General features: G+C 49.2%; 2 protein-coding genes across 5 annotated transcripts in view; one reads left to right on the top strand and one right to left on the bottom strand.

Moving 5' to 3' along the window:
• B4GALNT3 (beta-1,4-N-acetyl-galactosaminyltransferase 3) overlaps nt 1–14,602 on the top strand; it is a 74,895-nt gene extending 60,293 nt beyond the window's left edge. For 2 of the 3 annotated variants that reach the window (XM_080393517.1, XM_080393516.1), the window contains 9 exons: nt 79–179; nt 1,418–1,494; nt 2,045–3,053; nt 4,613–4,908; nt 5,296–5,449; nt 6,204–6,276; nt 6,742–6,895; nt 7,639–7,765; nt 8,553–14,602. In XM_080393517.1, coding sequence (XP_080249643.1) covers nt 79–179; nt 1,418–1,494; nt 2,045–3,053; nt 4,613–4,908; nt 5,296–5,449; nt 6,204–6,276; nt 6,742–6,895; nt 7,639–7,765; nt 8,553–8,661 — 2,100 coding nt within the window. In that variant the 3' untranslated portion in view covers nt 8,662–14,602. The remainder of the gene's footprint in view (nt 1–78; nt 180–1,417; nt 1,495–2,044; nt 3,054–4,612; nt 4,909–5,295; nt 5,450–6,203; nt 6,277–6,741; nt 6,896–7,638; nt 7,766–8,552) is intronic. The other variant, XR_013929135.1, reaches the window with a different exon arrangement.
• A 111-nt stretch (nt 14,603–14,713) lies between these two features.
• NINJ2 (ninjurin 2) overlaps nt 14,714–17,577 on the bottom strand; it is a 74,970-nt gene continuing 72,106 nt past the window's right edge. For both annotated transcript variants that reach the window (XM_080393546.1, XM_080393545.1), the window contains exons 3-4: nt 16,221–16,405; nt 14,714–15,337 (exon numbers count right to left, since the gene is read on the bottom strand). In XM_080393546.1, the coding sequence (XP_080249672.1) occupies nt 16,242–16,405 (164 nt within the window). In that variant the 3' untranslated portion in view covers nt 14,714–15,337; nt 16,221–16,241. The remainder of the gene's footprint in view (nt 15,338–16,220; nt 16,406–17,577) is intronic.

The following is a 17,577-nucleotide window of genomic DNA, read 5'->3' as shown; positions in this document are numbered from 1 at the left end:
CAGCTGTGTCTTGGTCACCTTGTGACTGATATGTGGCATTTATGAGGATTTTACTTTATTTTCCTTGTTTCTTCCCAGGTTCATTTATCCTTTGTTTACCCGAATGATTACAGCCGCCTGAGCCACATGGAGAAAGACAACAAATGCTTCTATCAGGAAAACGCTTATTACTTGGAAAGGTAGGATGCTGCAAATGTGGGTTTCTAGCAGGGAGGGAGGAGATGATTTGAAGGCTGGAATTGAGGTGGAATTTCATACTCACTTCTGTAGGACTCTCTTAAATATCCCCTAAGCCTTGCAAAACATTAAGCATTTAGTTTCTTTCAATAACTTAGGCTTCCTTTAAGTGAAACTATGTTTAGGTCTCAAGGGGAAGCTGCCATGCTTCTCTTGCTCTATTAACCCAGTAGCTGAGTCAGAGCATGTTTGTTCCATTACATCAGGGATCCAGCAGCTGGAGCCTCCTGATGGCTGTCACTGTGAAAACCAAACCGTGCTCACCACCAGGCATCTCTTTGGGGAAGGAAATGCATGTTGTTCATCTTTTTACTGGGGTCCAGCTCCCAGCGGTGGCCCTGTGAGGGAGCCATCACTCGTGTCTTCCCCCATGCAACAGGCAGACACCTTGTGTGAACACTCTGCTCTGTTTGGGAGGACTTGTTTGCAGGATAAGGAGAGCCACTTTTCCAATGAGATAACTGGTGGTGGCTTCCCCGTGCTCAGGATCTTCTTCCTCCTACAGGACTATTTTGAGGGCTGGGACAACACACCGTATTGTAGGTTTGGGAGGGAACTCCTGGGACTGGGGTTCATAGTGAAGGGTGGAGAAGGTGGCTGCCATGGGCTGGAAGGTGCTACTCAGGTTTATTGCTTTGGTAATTAATTTGTAATGTGATAGGATTTGGGAACTAGGGGGCCCATTTTGCTTGGCTTCAGTGCACATGGAGGAAAACAGTCCTGGAAATCCCTCCCAAAAGCTTGAAGCATAGGCATATGAGGACAGCACGCACACAGTGGTGGTATGAGAGAAGAGAGAGTGAGTTCATTGCAATTGCCTGCCTTGGCTGCTTTTGCAGCATGGTGACTTGTGTTGGTGAGCGCTACATCGTAAGCAAGCTTTAAGGGAGGCTAAAGAAGTGTTTCAGGGTACTTATACTGGGATTTCCTCCTGCACTTACGAGAAAATACCGGAGAGGCTTGAGGTGATGAGCAAGGAAAATGGGTGTCTTTGACGGTGCAGAGTAAGATCTGATTGCACAAAGATATGAAAGATGGTGATGGTGATAGGAAAAGGAGGATCTAGAGATGCTGGGTAGATGTATAATAATGGACCATCACCTCTGAAGCAGTGGCCGTAATTTATTTGGAGAGGGAAAAGTAGCTTTCATCCAACTCGTGTTTTGCCCTTCCCTCTCAGATTTGGATTTTACAAGTACATGAAAATGGATCGGCCAGAGAAGAGCCTGGACTCTGGAGAAAATATAGACCAGCCAGGTAGGGGCCCTAATGTCAGAGCCTGGAGGATCCTTTTACCTGTCATTTTCGTGTGTGATTTTCCAGCACCAGCTTAAAGAAGCTGTTGACTTTCCGTACAAAGGAGGTCACAGCCATTCCCTGCCAGATTGCTGTGGTTGGGAGATTTTTGCTGCCAATTCCACTTCTCTTAAGGGCAGGCTGGGAAGTCACCAAACAGTGGCCAATACCAGCAAAAATGGGGGCAGAAGCAACGGAGCCAAAGGTGTGCGGCATGGCAGCTTATACTTGCACCTGCCCTGCAAAGCTGTGGCCAGACAAACAGCTAAAGGCAAAGCCAGACACCTCCACAGCGTCTGGCAGTGCTGGCTCATAGGGTGCTGAGGAGGTAGGTACCAGCAAGAGCACAGTTCCTGTGTGTGAGAGCATCCCTGTCCCTCGCACCCACTCAGCAGGAGAGGCAATGCTGAGGTGAGGTGAGAGTAGCTGCCCCCAGCAGGGTGGGTGCCTGGGTCAGGATGGGGAAGGCTGCGGGAGGGTGCCAGAGGTGTAACTGCAGTTACTCCCGCAGGCTCCCAGGAGGGGAACCTGGACGACCTGCAGTATGCGGAGCAGGACATGGAGGATACCAGTCCCCCCAAGCGCCCCGGCACAGGGAGAGCAAAGCTGGCAGGCCACGATCCCAGCAGCGTGGTGGGCAGCGATAACGTTCGTGAGGACTATTCCTTCCGGGAGCGCCGTCGGCTCCTCTCGGTGGTGGATGGTGATGTAGGAGAGGGGCTACGGAGGAGAAGGACAAAGAGGTCTGGTGTCAAATCAGCCACACTGGTGTCTGCCAACCAAAGCCTTAGCCAGGCTGCCCTAGAGGGGAAGCCAATAATGAAGAGACCCCGTTTAAAAGCTGGTGTCAAAGACAACTCCAGGAGCCCTCCACAGCACGCCAGGGTCATCCAGGGGAGAGCGCCTGTTAAAAAGGCAAACCCTCCTTCTAGGACCATGTCTCAAAGGCAGCAGCCTCTCGGAGGCCCTAGGGACTCAGGGATCACAATTCCCAAAAGGATGAGACCTCGAGGAGACCTGAGCACCGCTAAGGATGGGCTGCAGCCAGCAGGCACCGTGCCAGCCAGGAAAGGAGGCCCAGTGTCTGGCAAAGCTGGTGGGCACACAGTGAGCGCTGCCAGCCCCGGCCCGCAGCCTGGGCTGCCGCAGTGGCTGAACCAAGTGGAGTCCTACATTGCTGAGCAGAAGGCGGACAATGGTGAGGACGTGGGCAAAGGAGAGGCACAGGTGGCATCTCCTGTGCAGGGCAAGTCTGGACCTGTGCCAGCAGAAGAGGAAGAGGAAGAGGCAGATGGGGAACCGGAGGAGGAAGATGAAGAGGATTTCGATTACGTACCAGTGTTCGACCAGGCGGTGAAGTGGGAGCAGACCTTCAGCATGAGCAACCTGGACTTCCATATGCTGCGCACAGACTGGATTGACCTGAAATGCAACACGTCAGGAAACTTGCTGCTAAGAGAAAGGGAAGCCCTGGAAGTCACACGTGTCTTCTTGAAGAAGCTCAACCAAAGGACGAAAGGGTAAGGCACAGTGTAAAAACCAAGGGGCGGTGTCCCAGAGCTGGTGTACGATGCTGCACGGGGAATACCTGTTGTGTAAGGAGCTAGTGGGAATCAGAGGGTAAACTAGATGTGGAAAATAAAGACTTCAGGCAAGGAATCTGTGTAGAAACCCAGGCTTTAAATACCTCTTTTGGCTGAGAAATGGGAGTTGTTGGACACCAGACCATGTCTGGGGGCTGAATATTGCCCTCCAGCAGCTGGTGGCAGTAAACATGAAAGATTGGAGGTTTTCATCGAGCTGGCATCACTGGCCTTTTGCTGGCTTGGGTAGGTGTTGAGTGCACATATGAGCATTTTATCAGCAGGAGATTAAGAAACCCTGCTGATATGAAGTAGGACTGGAGCTCCTTGTGCTTGTGCTTTGATGTTTGCCACATCTCAACTTGTGAATCACTTGGGACATAGGACCAGAAAGGACTTACCAGATACTGTGGATCAGTACACTGACCTGAGAGACAACCGAGTACCCTACGCTGTTAGCTGAATGTGTGCACCTCCTTCTTAAAACTAGCTAGATTTCTGCATCGTAGTACTGATTTGGGAAGATGTTTCAGCTCCTCACTTCTTTGATGACCCACTGGAGATCAGCTTTTGCTGGTACTCTGTTTTTACATGGTCTTGATATAGTTTTCTTTCTTCTCAGGACACCATCTTCATTGCCTTTGTGGCAAACAGGGGTACCTTCTCTGAGCCTCTAGAAGCCAAACAATCCAACTCCTGGCCCTTCTGTTGAGATGGCCTCAATTTCCATAATTTTCCTATCTGTTGTTCTCCATGCAGGTTTCAGTTTGAGTTAGTTTTCCTGTATATGTGACCATTGTCCTGCATGTTTTATAGAATGGGTCTTATTAGTTCCCAATCCCTGCTGGAAGTAGTTCTAATGCTACATCTTAAGATCACATTTGTTTTTTCAGGGTCACATCAGTCACAGTCACAATATGACTGATCAGTACACAGGCGCTTTTCTCAGCATTTTTAACTGATGAGCGTCCATTTTGCAGCAGAAACTCTTGTTATGATCTGAAAGGCCATGACCTGGCATTTCATCCTGTTTTGGCCATTCTGAACCTACAGCTCACCCCACTTTTTACTGTATGATTGCTCAGTCCAGCTCCGTGTTTCTGGCTGATCAGCTGCTATGAGCCAAATTCACTAGCCCAAACATACTCCTTGTGCCAAGACCATTGTAGGAGGTGTTGAATACACTCACTATTACCAGCCCTACAATCATTCAGACACATTTGTTATTTTCTGTGTCACCTTCATTTCATTTCCCTTGCCGGCTATTTTCTCTTGGATGGAATCCCAGGTCTAATCCCACATGCTTGTGGATTTAGGAAACAGGTGCTAAAGCTTCCCATGGGACTTCGGAAGCAGTGTGGCGAAGCAGGGGGAAGCAGGGGACAAAAAGGTTTGCGCTAGCTGGGAGGAAAGAGCCTAGCAGAGCTGAATGGGCTGGAGGTGGGAAAGGGGCTGGTGTACGGGGAACATGCCCACCCCAGCTGTATCTCCTGCAGGCGGTTCCAGCTGCGGCGTATCGTGAACGTGGAGAAACGGCAGGACCGCATGCGGGGCAGCCGCTACCTGCTGGAGCTGGAGCTGCTGGAGCAGGGAGAGCGGCTCGTCCGCTTCTCCGAGTATGTCTTTGCACGGGGCTGGCAGGGCATTGGTGGCGAGGAGGAGGAGAGGAAGATGAGGAACCTGGCATGGGGTCGCCGGCGGCACCTGATGGCTGTGGCAAATGAGCCAGAGCTGTGCTGGCCCCAAGGCTTTTCCTGGAACCACCGTGCTATGGTTCACTTCGTGGTGCCAGGTAAGGGGGACCTGCCTCCCTGGGACATCGAGGGATGGCACGGTGGGCAGTTCCTGTGAAGGGCAGTCCTGAACAGCGGGTCTGGGCCAGCCTCAACCATCTTGTTTGGGTCACTTCCAACTTCTATTCTGTCCAAGTTAAACCCCCTCAGAAACATGACAGGGCCCAAACTCCTATGGCTTATAAGCACAAAGAAAACTCCTGTCAGGGAAAGAACCCACACTGATTTCTGGGCATTTTTGTCCAGGTTTTCAGCCTGGGCCCATTTCAGCATCCCTGCAAGGTTAGCAGGGTTTGAGGGGAGGCAAGAAGCCTTGCCTATTGAGAAGCCACACCATTTTTGAAATAAGTTTTGCTTTGATTCTCTCCCTCTTACAATACAACCAGTGAAAAACCAGGCACGTTGGGTGCTGCAGTTCATCTCTGACATGGAAGAGCTGTTCCGAGTCACTAAGGATCCATACTTCAACATCATCATCACAGACTACAGCAGCGATGACATGGATGTAGAGAAGGCTCTGAAAAGGTCTGCCTTGCACAGGTGAGAGTACTGCTTGGTCATGAAAAGCTGCTACCTGCACGTGCCTGCAAACACAGCATATCTGCCCGTCTCCTTGTATTGACCAGCCACAGCCTCCTGCAGCTGGAAACCCAACGATAACATCCATCCAGACCTTGCACACAGACATGAATATATTGTTGTTATAATATACATGGACATATACTGCATATAATAGTGGTATAAAACTGTAAGGCGATACTTTTTGTAGTCATCCATCCAGATGTGCCTCTTTTCTCCTGGCTTTTGTTCAAGTTTGCAAGAGAGAAGAGAAAGCAAGTCTCAACAGTGATGGGGCAAGGGGACCACAGAGTAGACAAGCAAGCTGTGAGAAATGGGACAGAGAGAGTGGAGGCCTCTGGGGACTCTGCTTGCTGGAGTAACTCTGGCTTACTCTACTCTGATCTGAACCATCCTTGGCTGGTCATTTCCTTTATGTGCCAGGGGTTCCCAGTAACAGGTCTCGTCCTAGGATAGAGCTGGACTAGAGATGAGAAGACTTTTGCCAGGGACTGCCCTATCCTTGCTGCACAGGGGGGGAGACCCTCGGGGCACACTGGGAACGGGAGCGCTACTGAGCTTGTGCACTCACACAGCAAAGGCTTTCCTCCTCGAGAGGGTGCACGGCTGCAAGGGCAGCTCCACAGCATGATGCCTGCGGTGTACCACTCCAGTGCTGCTTTCTGTGCTCGCCAGCATGCGTGCACTGAACTTCTCTTTCCCATCTGACCCTCAGCTATCGATACTTGAAGCTGACAGGAAATTTTGAGCGTTCTGCTGGGCTGCAGGCGGGGATAGACCTCGTGACGGTAAGCCTGTGGAGGGCTTTGGGGTGGACAGGGAATTTTTTTGTACGTGTCTGGCTCTGCCTCTGCCTTTCATACACTGGTTTTTAGGGAAGAGAATAGCCTAGCAGACCAGAGCAAATGTAGGTGTGTTTCCTGTCCCTCCAGAGTAAGGGTGTCCCCCTTTATTCTGAGGAGCCTGTTCTTTTTTTGTGGGTTCTTGGTCCACTTGCTGGGACTATCAGACAGGAGGGAAATCAGCAGTAGCAGCTTTGTGATACTGGTTCTGCCAGGTCATAGTCATAGTATTTCATACCCATTGTTGAATAGCCACTCAATGGCCTTTTTGCCAGCCCTTAGGGTCTCAGTTTCTGGTATAGCAATGAATGGCTCTTTAATTCAACTCCCATATCTCTGTCTTCCTGCCCCTCAAGAAAGACTTACATAAAGTCAACCTATTTTTTTCCCAACCGGCGTGGTTGGTTCCAGGACCCACACAGCATCATTTTCCTGTGTGACCTCCACATCCACTTCCCAGCTGGAGTCATTGATTCAATCCGGAAGCACTGCGTGGAAGGCAAGATGGCCTTTGCACCCATGGTCATGAGGCTGCACTGTGGCATGTCCCCACAGTGGCCTGACGGTAAGAGGGAGTGGAGCCTTTTTGGCTCAGACCCTGGGGAACGGGGAAAGAAGGAGGGTGCCTGCCACCTCTAGATTTGTTCCTCTGGGGCTGTTGAGACCTGGCACTTAAGGTACTTCCAGGGCCGCTAGGTGAGAGTGCATTTGAGATGGAATGGGGTTTAACAGTGTCAGGTTTTTGGAATCTGAGATCAGATTGCTAGCAGAGCCCTTTATATGACATTTCTCCTGGTCATTTCCTGGGGCTCCCTATGGATTTGAGGAATTTGGAAAACCCCACCTTTACTCCTTTCTGTCCCTTTCTCTCTTTTCTTAGGGGCCACAGCTTGTCCTGAGGAGAGCTGGTAGCCCAGGGGTGAGGGAAGCCAGCCCAAGTCAGGGGGAGGAAAGTGGCACCGACCGTCTGAGTAGGATTTCCTGTAGACAGAGGTGGCCATCCTGAGCCACCCAGGCACAGGGACGACCCTTTGAAGCTGGGGCAGTCCAGGTACATTAGGTACTCCGCTGCCAGACAGGGGATGTGAGAGGCTCTGCTAACAAGTTCACAGGACAGCCCATGCTGTCTGTCTGCAAGCCTTTATCACTTCCCAGGGCTTTAATATGGTTGGCTCTGCCTTGGTGCTGTTGACTCTCTGGTGTCAACATCGTGCTAAAACTAGCTTGAGTCTCACTCCAGCAGCCCTGCTGGAGTCATCAGTGGTTCAAAGTGCCAACATACCTGTGTGTCTTTTGTGCTGTCCTCAGGCTACTGGGAGGTGAATGGGTTTGGTCTCCTGGGCATATACAAGTCTGACCTGGACAAGATTGGAGGCATGAACACAAAAGAATTTCGGGACCGCTGGGGAGGAGAGGACTGGGAACTGCTGGACAGGTAGGCATCCATTGTCATCATTCATTTGCGGAGGGGAAACCCATTAGGTTCTGGAGGACCAATGGCCAGAGGACTGGGGATCTGAGGAGACTGAGGTGACTAATGCCACCATAAGTTTAGTCAGCGAGGGAGAGTCTCTGAGCATGTCCTGACCTCAAACCTAGTAGGCGAGTGGACAGCAAGAGCTGTTTCCTGGTGCCTCCCAGCCACGCTGCTGGCTGGCCACGGGCAGCTCAGGCGCTGATGATCGTGAAGACTTTGCCCTCTTCAAGCAGTGCGGTGCACAGTGGGTCCGGTTTGGGTCCCTCAGACTTCCCGTACAACTTACAGCAATTATGCAGAAGAGCAACTGTCAGAGAGACATTTAAAGATCACAAGGTACAGTTGCAATTTCTGAGAGGCTTATGATGAGGGATCTCTGCTGTACAAATCCTCCGTCTCTGGGTTTATAGTTCTACGGTTTGGGGCCTGTCCTGTCTTTTCTGTCAGATGACTGCAGAAAAGACTAGCATCCTGAACAATCCCATGTTGCCAACTGTCTTTCCTCCTAGCCTGGCATCTGCAGGACACTCCTGACCAGTCCTGCTCCAAAGGGTTCACAAGCATTCAGCAGGTGTCATTAGATGCCTGTTTAGGCATGTGAGATACCCCTGAGCTATTCTGGACTCTCTGGTTTGATTGCAGTCTCTTGACAACAGCACAACTTAACACAGATTTCCTGGGGCTGAGCCCCCCAGTATCTGTGTGATCAAGTTTTCCCTAAGTCTGCCCTTCTCCTTTCTGCTAGGATCCTGCAGGCCGGGCTGGAGGTGGAGCGTCTCTCCCTGAGAAACTTTTTCCACTGGTTTCACTCGAAGCGGGGCATGTGGAACCGGCGCCAGCTGAAGACCCTGTAGCCTTCAACCCCAAAGCTGCTCGGCAGCACTGTCCACCATCTCGTCTTGACGTGCACTTTATCGAGGCACCCAGCCGAGCACACAGACTCTTCCTCTGCCTCCAGAGCCCTCTGATGGGATGGCACAGCCGAGGAAGGGATGGTCAGGCTAAGGGAGCGGGAGCTTCTCTTGTGAGCCATTGTATCCGAGACGTGGGATCCGTGTCTTGCTGGGAAGGCATGTGGGCGAGACGTCAACACGTGAAGCAACCAACTTGTGTTTCCTGCCATGCAGTCTGGCGGATGGTGCAGTGGGAGAGGTGCCATGTTTCCCACCCGTTGAGTCTTGCGTGGTGCAAACCAAACAAACACAAATCCCAGCTAAGCCCAGAATGCTTTATTTAGAGTAACACAGCTTCTCTTTCAATACCTGAATGAAAAAAAGATAAAAAAAACCAACCTTTCCCTTTTCCCCTCCTTCTCCCTCTCTCTGGTATCTGTGCCTTTGGACAAGGGACCAAAGTAAGTTCTCTGAACTGTGTTGTGTCCGCATGCCCATGTGCTGACCCAAGCAAACCTGGATGTGGAGGAGCTGATAGGCACTTTAGGCTGCTGGTGCTTAGACGTTTCTCTGTGCTTTTCACTTTAGTAATTTTTAAAAACTGTGCTCATATTCAGTGAATTATGGGCCATGGATGGAGATGCAAGTACACTTCCCTTATGAGAGCCACGTTTGCCTGCAGCTGGGTGAGGTGGCAGGGGTTGATGTTACAACTCCACCTAAATTATTGATCCACTGCCTGAGGATAGTGGAGGGGTTATACAGAGAAGCTAGGAGGGCATCTCAGGAGGAATTTTGCAGCCTTATATGACAGACATGTGTGTTTGTCCTAACAATATCAGGGAAACCCTAGCAGGGAAGAAGTGGCAATATTTTATTAGTTGAAATATTGTTGTTTTGTCAGAAAAAAGAGGAGACAGAGTATTCTGCTCTCTAAATCCTGTACATTTATGCATCATCTAAAGGTTAATTTAATAAGTTATGGCCTCACAGTTATGTCTTGTCATAGTTTGACTTTTATGTAAAGAGCAGGCTTCTTGATTGAAGAACCAGCACAGCTGTTGGTGCTTCATCGCCAGAACAGCCCTGGGAGCTCTGGCCCAGTACGGAGGAGGTGTCCTCAGGCCTTAGCACATGCACTGGGTGCAAAGAACAGCAAGGACAGAAGAAGATTGAGTGAGTAAAAGGATGGGCAGATCCATGCTGGCATTGACCCAAGAACTGTGGGAAGAGCCCCTGTCCACACCTGGCCTGATGCTACAGGGAATTCTCATCCCCTAAAACTCCTGTTAATGTAAGGCAAGATTTTTTACCCCTGTAACCATTTTACAAGACTACAGAAAGTCAGAAATCCCAGCACATTCAGTGCCCTGCACTGGAGCTTCAGTGTCCACATACCTTGCTGAAAAGGCTGCTACCAGTCTCAAGCTTCAAGGGAGAGCACGACATAGGATGCTGCTCACGGCACCTGGCTCTGTGGGGAGTTGCTGAGAAGTGAGTAACGGAGGTATGCAGGATACAGGCAATGCTGACATGCTATTAGACTTGTTTGTGTTTTATGCTGATAGAGTGGATGCCAATTCAGAATAGGCATTCGTTTATTAATTCTGTGGTGCTTGACAAGTCCATCAGATTGCACTATTGCAGTAGAAAACTGAACATGCAAGTTCTGGCACGTGAGATAGAAATCTTGTCAAATCATCTGCTTGCCTCAGTCTGGGTTTTGTGACTGATGGAGTCCAAAAAAGTCAACTAGATTTCAGAAAGTTCTGCTGTGCAGTGTGCAGCTGTGGTGAGAAGTGAAGAAATGGCTGTGTCTCTGGAGCGTGTGACAGAATGCAGACACTGAGTATCTCAGAAGAGGCAGCCTTAGCCTTTTGCCCAAGCCAAAGCAGTCTTGTTGTTGAGAAAAAGTACGTTACCCATGTGGAGACTAAATGAAACACTGCAGCTGGGGCAAGAGGGAAGAGGATGACAACAGTCAACACTATTATTTCTTTTTAGATGTATCATAGGAGTTGAGGAGGCCAAAGCCCTGTGATGCAACGTTGCAATAAGCTCTGCTTCTGCCTGGAATGTGCAGTGTCAGTCATGCTCTCGGTGCCTGTTGGAGCCTGTGCTTCATGCAAACACAGGCACAACCCCGCGAGTGTGCAGGTGAGCTGCTCTCCAGGCTTTGGGACTGCGCCTCCGCAGCCTGCCTGGGCTAGCTCTGTCACGCAATCCCTGTGGAATGGGGAGAGGCTGGCAGGGAGTGTGAGCACTGAGACATGGTAAGGCGTTAGCAGGACCCAGCTGTTTGGCCCCATCGAGCAGAGAAAGGCATGATGCCCATTTTGCAGATGGAGAACTGGTAGATTCAATGGTGGCCCTTATGTCATGCACAGGAAGGATGGGTTATTTGTACCATGTGCTTTCACACCTGTCTTCGATGTGGTCTGCAGCACCTAAAGTTAGCAACTGGTGTTCATCTGCAGACTCTGGAAAGAATTAGGTGCATCCAGAAGGTAGCTCACTTGGCTTAAATGATATGAGTAACTCTTCCTCCTCACCAAAGAGCATAGTCAGCAAAGAGTGAACTGGAAAGGAGGGTGCAGCCCTCACTCCAGCACTGCCAGGGGAATGTGAGGATTTCACCTTCTTCCTTCCTTCATGCCTTGTAACCCAGGCCAGTGGCAAGCAGAACTGGTTACCTGGTGAAGACTCCTTGGTGGACATGTAAGGAGTTAGTAGGTTTCAGCCTAGTTTCCTGATGGCCAGTGAATCCACTGTCAAAGTTGCCATCACAAATATCTTTCCCTTTCTAGCACAGTGAGGATTTTTAGTTGGTATTTAAGCATTGCGGTAGTAAATGTGATTAATACTAATTGGCATTAGTTGGCAGCCTCCATGGAGGGAGCCCATGGGGGCAAAAGCTGTCTTCCAGCCTGCATGCTCAGAAGCTGTTGTGAGTTGTAGGGAGAGAAGGGGCTACACGCTCCTCGACTTGCCAGCCAGCAGCAAGTCTTGCAGAAGCGGCACTGGGCTTTGCTCTGAGGCTGCAGCCCCTCTTCCAAACCAACCGCAGTTTTTCTCCCCAGACAGAGTCATGAAGAGGGAGGGAGCAGGGAGCACGGCAGGAGCAGGTAGTCCCGCAGCCATGCAGTGAAGGGATGTGGTCATCCAGGGCAGTGGCCAGGCCACTGCGATCCCTGATCACCAGGTGTTTCACCACATCATTAAGTGTTGCGTGGCACACACTGCTGCTGCAAGGAGGGCTCATCCCTGGGTCCAGCACAGCTTCTGAAGAGCAAAAGGGAACGTGGCTTCGCCATGGCCAGGAAGCTGACTTCCCCCCCAGCAGCCAACCTCATTTCTGTTACTGGGATCTTTTTAGGAGCCTGAGTTCGTGGTGAAGTCTGCCCCACGTTTCTGGCTTTCGTGCACATCCTGGCTATGTCCTGCCTTGATGGCAGGAGGAAGTCAGTTGCATGGGATTTCCTGTGCAGCAGGCAGGCAGGCAGGAGGGAGCTGGGGACAGCTGGGGAAGCGATGGGCCATGCTGCAGAAGAGACTTTTCCTGGGGCAGGATGTGGCCAGGCTGGGACCCCGGGCCCCCAGGCACAGGTTGCACGGCAAGGGGGCTCTACCTACAAATGCCGATACCATCTTCAGGACCGAATTGTGGGGCTGAGGATTGTTTTGCAGATCAGCAAGGGAAATGTAGAAGGGCTAGCTTTTATTCTGAGATAAATGTATTGTGTGAAAATTATGGTGTGACTTGTTTTGTCCTTGTCTTTAATGTTTGCCTAGTATGAACATCTCGCCTCTCCTCATCGCCTACAAATGTCTGAAGTTGTTTTTTAGATACCGATGCCTTGTGTTAAAAATCTTAATAGTACCTTTGAACTATCGGCCTTAAAGTGGGTCTGTGCCTTCAAGACAACTCCTGGGCCACCTCTCTGTCGGAGCTGGGGGTTACACTGATTCTCCTTCATGTTTTATAAATACATTGTCTTTCTACAAGAGCTGAGTTCCATCCGTGTGTTTGTTACACCCATGTCACAGGCATTAGAAACCAAATGTTGCTCCTCTGGCTTCATATGACCAAAGGTGTAGGCAATACCAGAGAGACGGGTCACTCTCTGCCCCAGCCAGTGAGAGCTGTGCTGCAGGTGGTGGGTAGGTGATGCAGTGAGCAAGGTTAGCCAGGAGCGAGGTTCATTTCAGTCCCCACTAGGGCTGTAGGAAGCGGGATGGCAACAAAACAGTTTTTCTCGTGTCTTCCTGGGTTCATGTGAAACAAGGTAGAAACATTGGACAAATAAGTGTCCCAGCAAAGCACAAGTGCGATGTGATCATAGAGAATGCGGAGAAAAAAATGGTCTCTCTCACAAGCAGGGGACGATTCCTGGAGAAGACCACAGGTGAGAGCCTAGACCTGAGCTCAGTACTTGGCACAGCCTGCACAAATGGGAGGTCAGCTTTCATGGCAGCTGCTTATTTACATTCAAATTTGGCCCCTTTTTGCTTCAGATGTGCCGCCTCTGCGTATAAAAAGCTTGGCAGGAATGGGACTCAGACATGGCGAGGGAAGAAGGCAGCCAAGGTTGCTAATGAGTCTGCTTCCATTATAATGAGAAACTGTTATTAAAGGTGATGGAGGGGGAAAGCATTCCAGCGCACTGCCAGCGCTCTGCTCTCCTGGGCTGGGCGACGGGAATCCCTCTCTGGTCAGGCAGCCCTGTGTGCCACTGTACCTGACCTGGCAGCTCTCTGAGATGACGATGTTGAAGTCTGGTAATGAAATTCCCCTCACTGCTTCTTTCCTGGCTGAAACTTTTCTTTTTTTCTCTCTCTTTACATTCAGTCATCAATGCTAATTGCTTTGCCTCCTGCTCTGTGAAACAATGAGTCACAGGATTTGGGATCTGCACATGGGGTGTGTAATTTTTTACCTTTTCATGAACCCAGCTGGCCAGTAGTGGCTGAAATCCCTTAGCTGGTGGTTTTGTGTTGGCTAGAACTAGTTTTGCAGCCTCTACAGTGAAGCCTTGTCCTAGAGGAGAGTAGAATAACGGAGGCTTCCCAGAAACATTCACCCCTGTTTGCTGTCGGCCTCAGCAGAGACTGAGGACCCACAAAAGCAGCAAACTCAGTGTCACTCCAGACCTGCCATCCCCCAGACAAAGGGGAGGATGGGACTTTACCTGCTTCACCAAACAGATCCCAGACTGTGCGCAGGTTTGCTGATTTAAATTCTGGTAAATATGCAACTGGCATTTTCCACCCTACCCTTTCTATGCAACTTTCCTTCAGCTGCAAAAAAGCTGCTGTCATTTGCAGCTAATAGCCGATGCTGGCCCATAGCCTTTGCCCACAAGATCATCCACACCCTCTCCAGAAAAAAAGCACCACCCATGACTTACACAGAAATTTAGTTCTTTAAAGTCAAAAGAAACCTGCCTGTATCTGGGTTTTTTAAGTGTCAGACACTCCAGTAGCTCTTGAAGACCAGTATGTGGACATTTTTGTAATATTTCTTTCTCAGAGGTGGCAAGAGTATACAAAATGAAAAATCCATGTTGAATTCTAATTCTGCTGTACAATGAAGAAAATAATAGTCAGAAGAGCATGCCATTATTTAAATAGGCTTACACCAGGCTATTAAAATATCAAATTTTTAGCATAATTACAGAGTTACAAAATCTAGGATAAAAAATTTTTACTCTTTCAAAAAAAATCTGAAAAATCATTACTTCAAAGACTTTCTTTTTTTTTTTTTTTTTTATGGAAACAAATGGTTCTAGTACAAGAGAGTTCCCAGCATTGTCAAGATAAAAATGATATATTTAAAAACATTTGTGGTAGTGATAGACCTTAAATTATAATGGTGATTTTTTAAATAAAGTGATAAACTATGCACCTGTCATTTCTTATTGTGACAATAAGTCTAGAGTGGTCTTCCTATGTATAATGTTTCTTCCTTTTTTACTAAATATTGTCAGGCTATTCTGACATCATTCCTTATAGGTCCCTGGTGATGACTTCAGACTTTAACAGCTATTTTCTGTCATTGTTAATTTTCCAATGCAGAAAATATCTGATTGTTTTCTTAACTGTGTTGCCTTTAATTTTAAACAACTAGGAAAACATTTGAACTGGTTTTAGCCTCATTGACATACACACGCTTTTCTATCCTCCCATAAGAACTTTTGTTTGTTTGTTTGAAAAATCCGTTCCAACATTTTGGAAGTAAACTATGAAACAGCATTGCTTTAAGTATAGCAACTTATGCTTGAGACAAAAAAGCTGGACTTTTGTTTATTTAGCCTACAAAGTAAATCATTCAATCTTCTTTACAAAATGTGCCAATACTGAATATGTGAAGCAGGCAACTAAAATAAGAGTTAAGATTTACAGAACTGTGCTTTGAAATTGTATACCTGCTGCTGTTCCTGCAGCTTTCTCTAGCAAAGTATGCTCTAGCTTTGAAAGGGACTGTTTTCACTCTGTCGGAACTGCAAAAGCCTTACACAGTGAGGGGCCGGTATACCATAACATGCACATGGTTTTGGAAGTTTAACTCAATTCTCTGGATTTGTCGATGGGCTCCTGCTGAGGTCAGACTTTCCCCACCAGCCATGCTGCTCACATCCTGCAGGGAAGACAAGAAATGCCGGTAAGGTTGCAGCAGGGTCCTCCACACTGCAAGGGCAGAGTGGAGCTGTCATGGCATACCAGGTCACTCAGCACCGCGGCCACCCCTATGGGTGTGGGGTCCTGCTCTTCAGCACTTGCACCCTTTCAGATCCCAAGCCAGCTGTGTTGTTATAGACACTTGGCTTTTGCATCCTCCCTCATTGTATCATGTGTCCATCAAGCTTTCTTGCTGCCTCTTGCCCCAGTATATAGCATTTAAACTATGTTTACATGTTGCAGGTCATGTAAGCAAGAGATGTGAACTTTGCTTCTTGACCTAAAGCACTTTTAACCTAAGAACATGTCGTTGCCTCATTGACCTGACATGGGAACCCAAGCATTTGGTTGGACTCTTATTCACAAGAGTATGTCTTGAAAATAAGAGGTTCTTAAAATGGCCCTTGCCAAACCACACTGGCTGTGAAGAACTCTTTCATCCCCACCTTGCCAGCACCATCCTTTTCTTCTGCACAGATAATGCTGCCATCTTTGGATACCTCCCAGAACACACCTAGTTTTCTTTCCCAAATTTAGCTCCCATCCACAACGGCCATCTACCTAGCACAAGGTCTGCAGCCTTCTGAAAACCACTTGCAGCTGATAAACCCCAGCAGTTGGGATGTTTGGTATTCTTGCTTTAAAGACCAAGCAAGGAGAAGTCCTCCTCTGAGGGAGTTTGTTCAGTGGCCCCAGAAGCTCATGGGACAACAACGTGCCGCTGGAAAGGGTTTGTTAATTTGTGCGGTTTCGCCTTCTCCTTCTCCACCTTGCAATGGTGTTTTCTGAGACTGAGAGCCCTTCCAGGGGCTGGCAGTGATGGGAACTCACCCCTTCCTTACCTGGCCCCATTGCCCCATGACTTAGTAAGGTCGAAAATTCCTGGTAGGATAGAGGCCGGTCTTCTGCACCCCAAAGGCTGTGATGAAGATGTTGAGGATGACTGTGATGAAGATGAGAGCTGTGGCAGCGTTGTTGAGTATATTCAGGCGGGGTTGCTTTGCAACATCATTCAGGTTCAAACGAGCTGTGCGATACAGTGCAAAAAGAAAGGGAGATTTTTAGCTTGACTCCAAGTCCCCCAGACCCTGCAAGCCTTCCCTGCCTGGCAGATGTCCATGTGCCCCCAGGCAGTGCAGCCACAAAGCTGGGGGAATAATCCCAGGAACCTGACAGGGGCCATAGCTTGCCCTAGGCTGATGTACAAGGACAGAGCAGAGGAAAACGTCTTTTTTTATGTCATGTCTTTGCTTTGCCATGGAGGTTCCATGGCCTTCCAACGGGCCACCCCAGAATAGCCAAATTACTGCTGCATGCTAGCCAGGCATGTGCTGTGTGACCCCCCCCCCCACTGCATGGCCATGGGACATGGCAAGGGATGGCTGGGTGACATGGGGCACAAGGTCAGGAACATTATGCTAGAGTTGGGAGGCCAGTTCTTCCTTGATGCCCAGATCTCACATATGTGCTGACACAGCTATCAACCCCCTCCTCACCCCCCGGGCCAAGAAGTATCTGGGTACATGAATGGGATCAGCTGTAGCTGATGGGCCTTGATCAGTTCGGGCACGGGAGCACCCTGGGTTACCGGGGCTGTCTGGCCAATGAGCCATGCAGATGGCAGCCTTGTGGCTTCCTGCCCTCGGTTGCAGTCCCCTGTCCCCCTTCTCCTCACAGCTGGCTCCAGCCACGGTGGCTGCCACCAGGAAAGGCTGTGCCATGTGGGGCAGGGGAACGAACACATCACAGGATTTCCTGTAGCCTGCCATCCTGTGTCTCACATAAAAATCCACAGAGGATGTACAGGAAAAGACAGTGTCCAGCAGACTTTTAATACGGGGCATGTGATGGAGGCTGAAAATTGCAACTGCTGTATTAGATGGAGCACTGGGCAAGCCTGTCTGAAATGCTGATGTTAATGTACTGTCAGTATAGCACTAGGAGAACTGTGGGGCTGGTTTAATGTGAGATGAATATAGGGAACACCTCTGCCTAAATTATTATGTCTTCAGCTTGAGTGAGGTGAAAGCTAAAATGTAGTATCTGCAGGAAATGCATGAAGGGGCACATTACAGGATGGGCAGCAAGAGGCCCAAAAACCAGCTCTATCCCTACAGCAGGGATTCAGCAGTGGGGAATTGAAGGAAGTGTAGTGCTCAGAGCTGTTGACCAAGAGAAAAAAACCAATGCACTCACCAC

Source organism: Falco punctatus (assembly GCF_963210335.1).
Source record: "Falco punctatus genome assembly, chromosome: 6".
Taxonomy (NCBI): domain Eukaryota; kingdom Metazoa; phylum Chordata; class Aves; order Falconiformes; family Falconidae; genus Falco; species Falco punctatus.
Note: the sequence above shows the minus strand (reverse complement) of the source record. Positions and strands in the feature narration are given on the sequence as shown.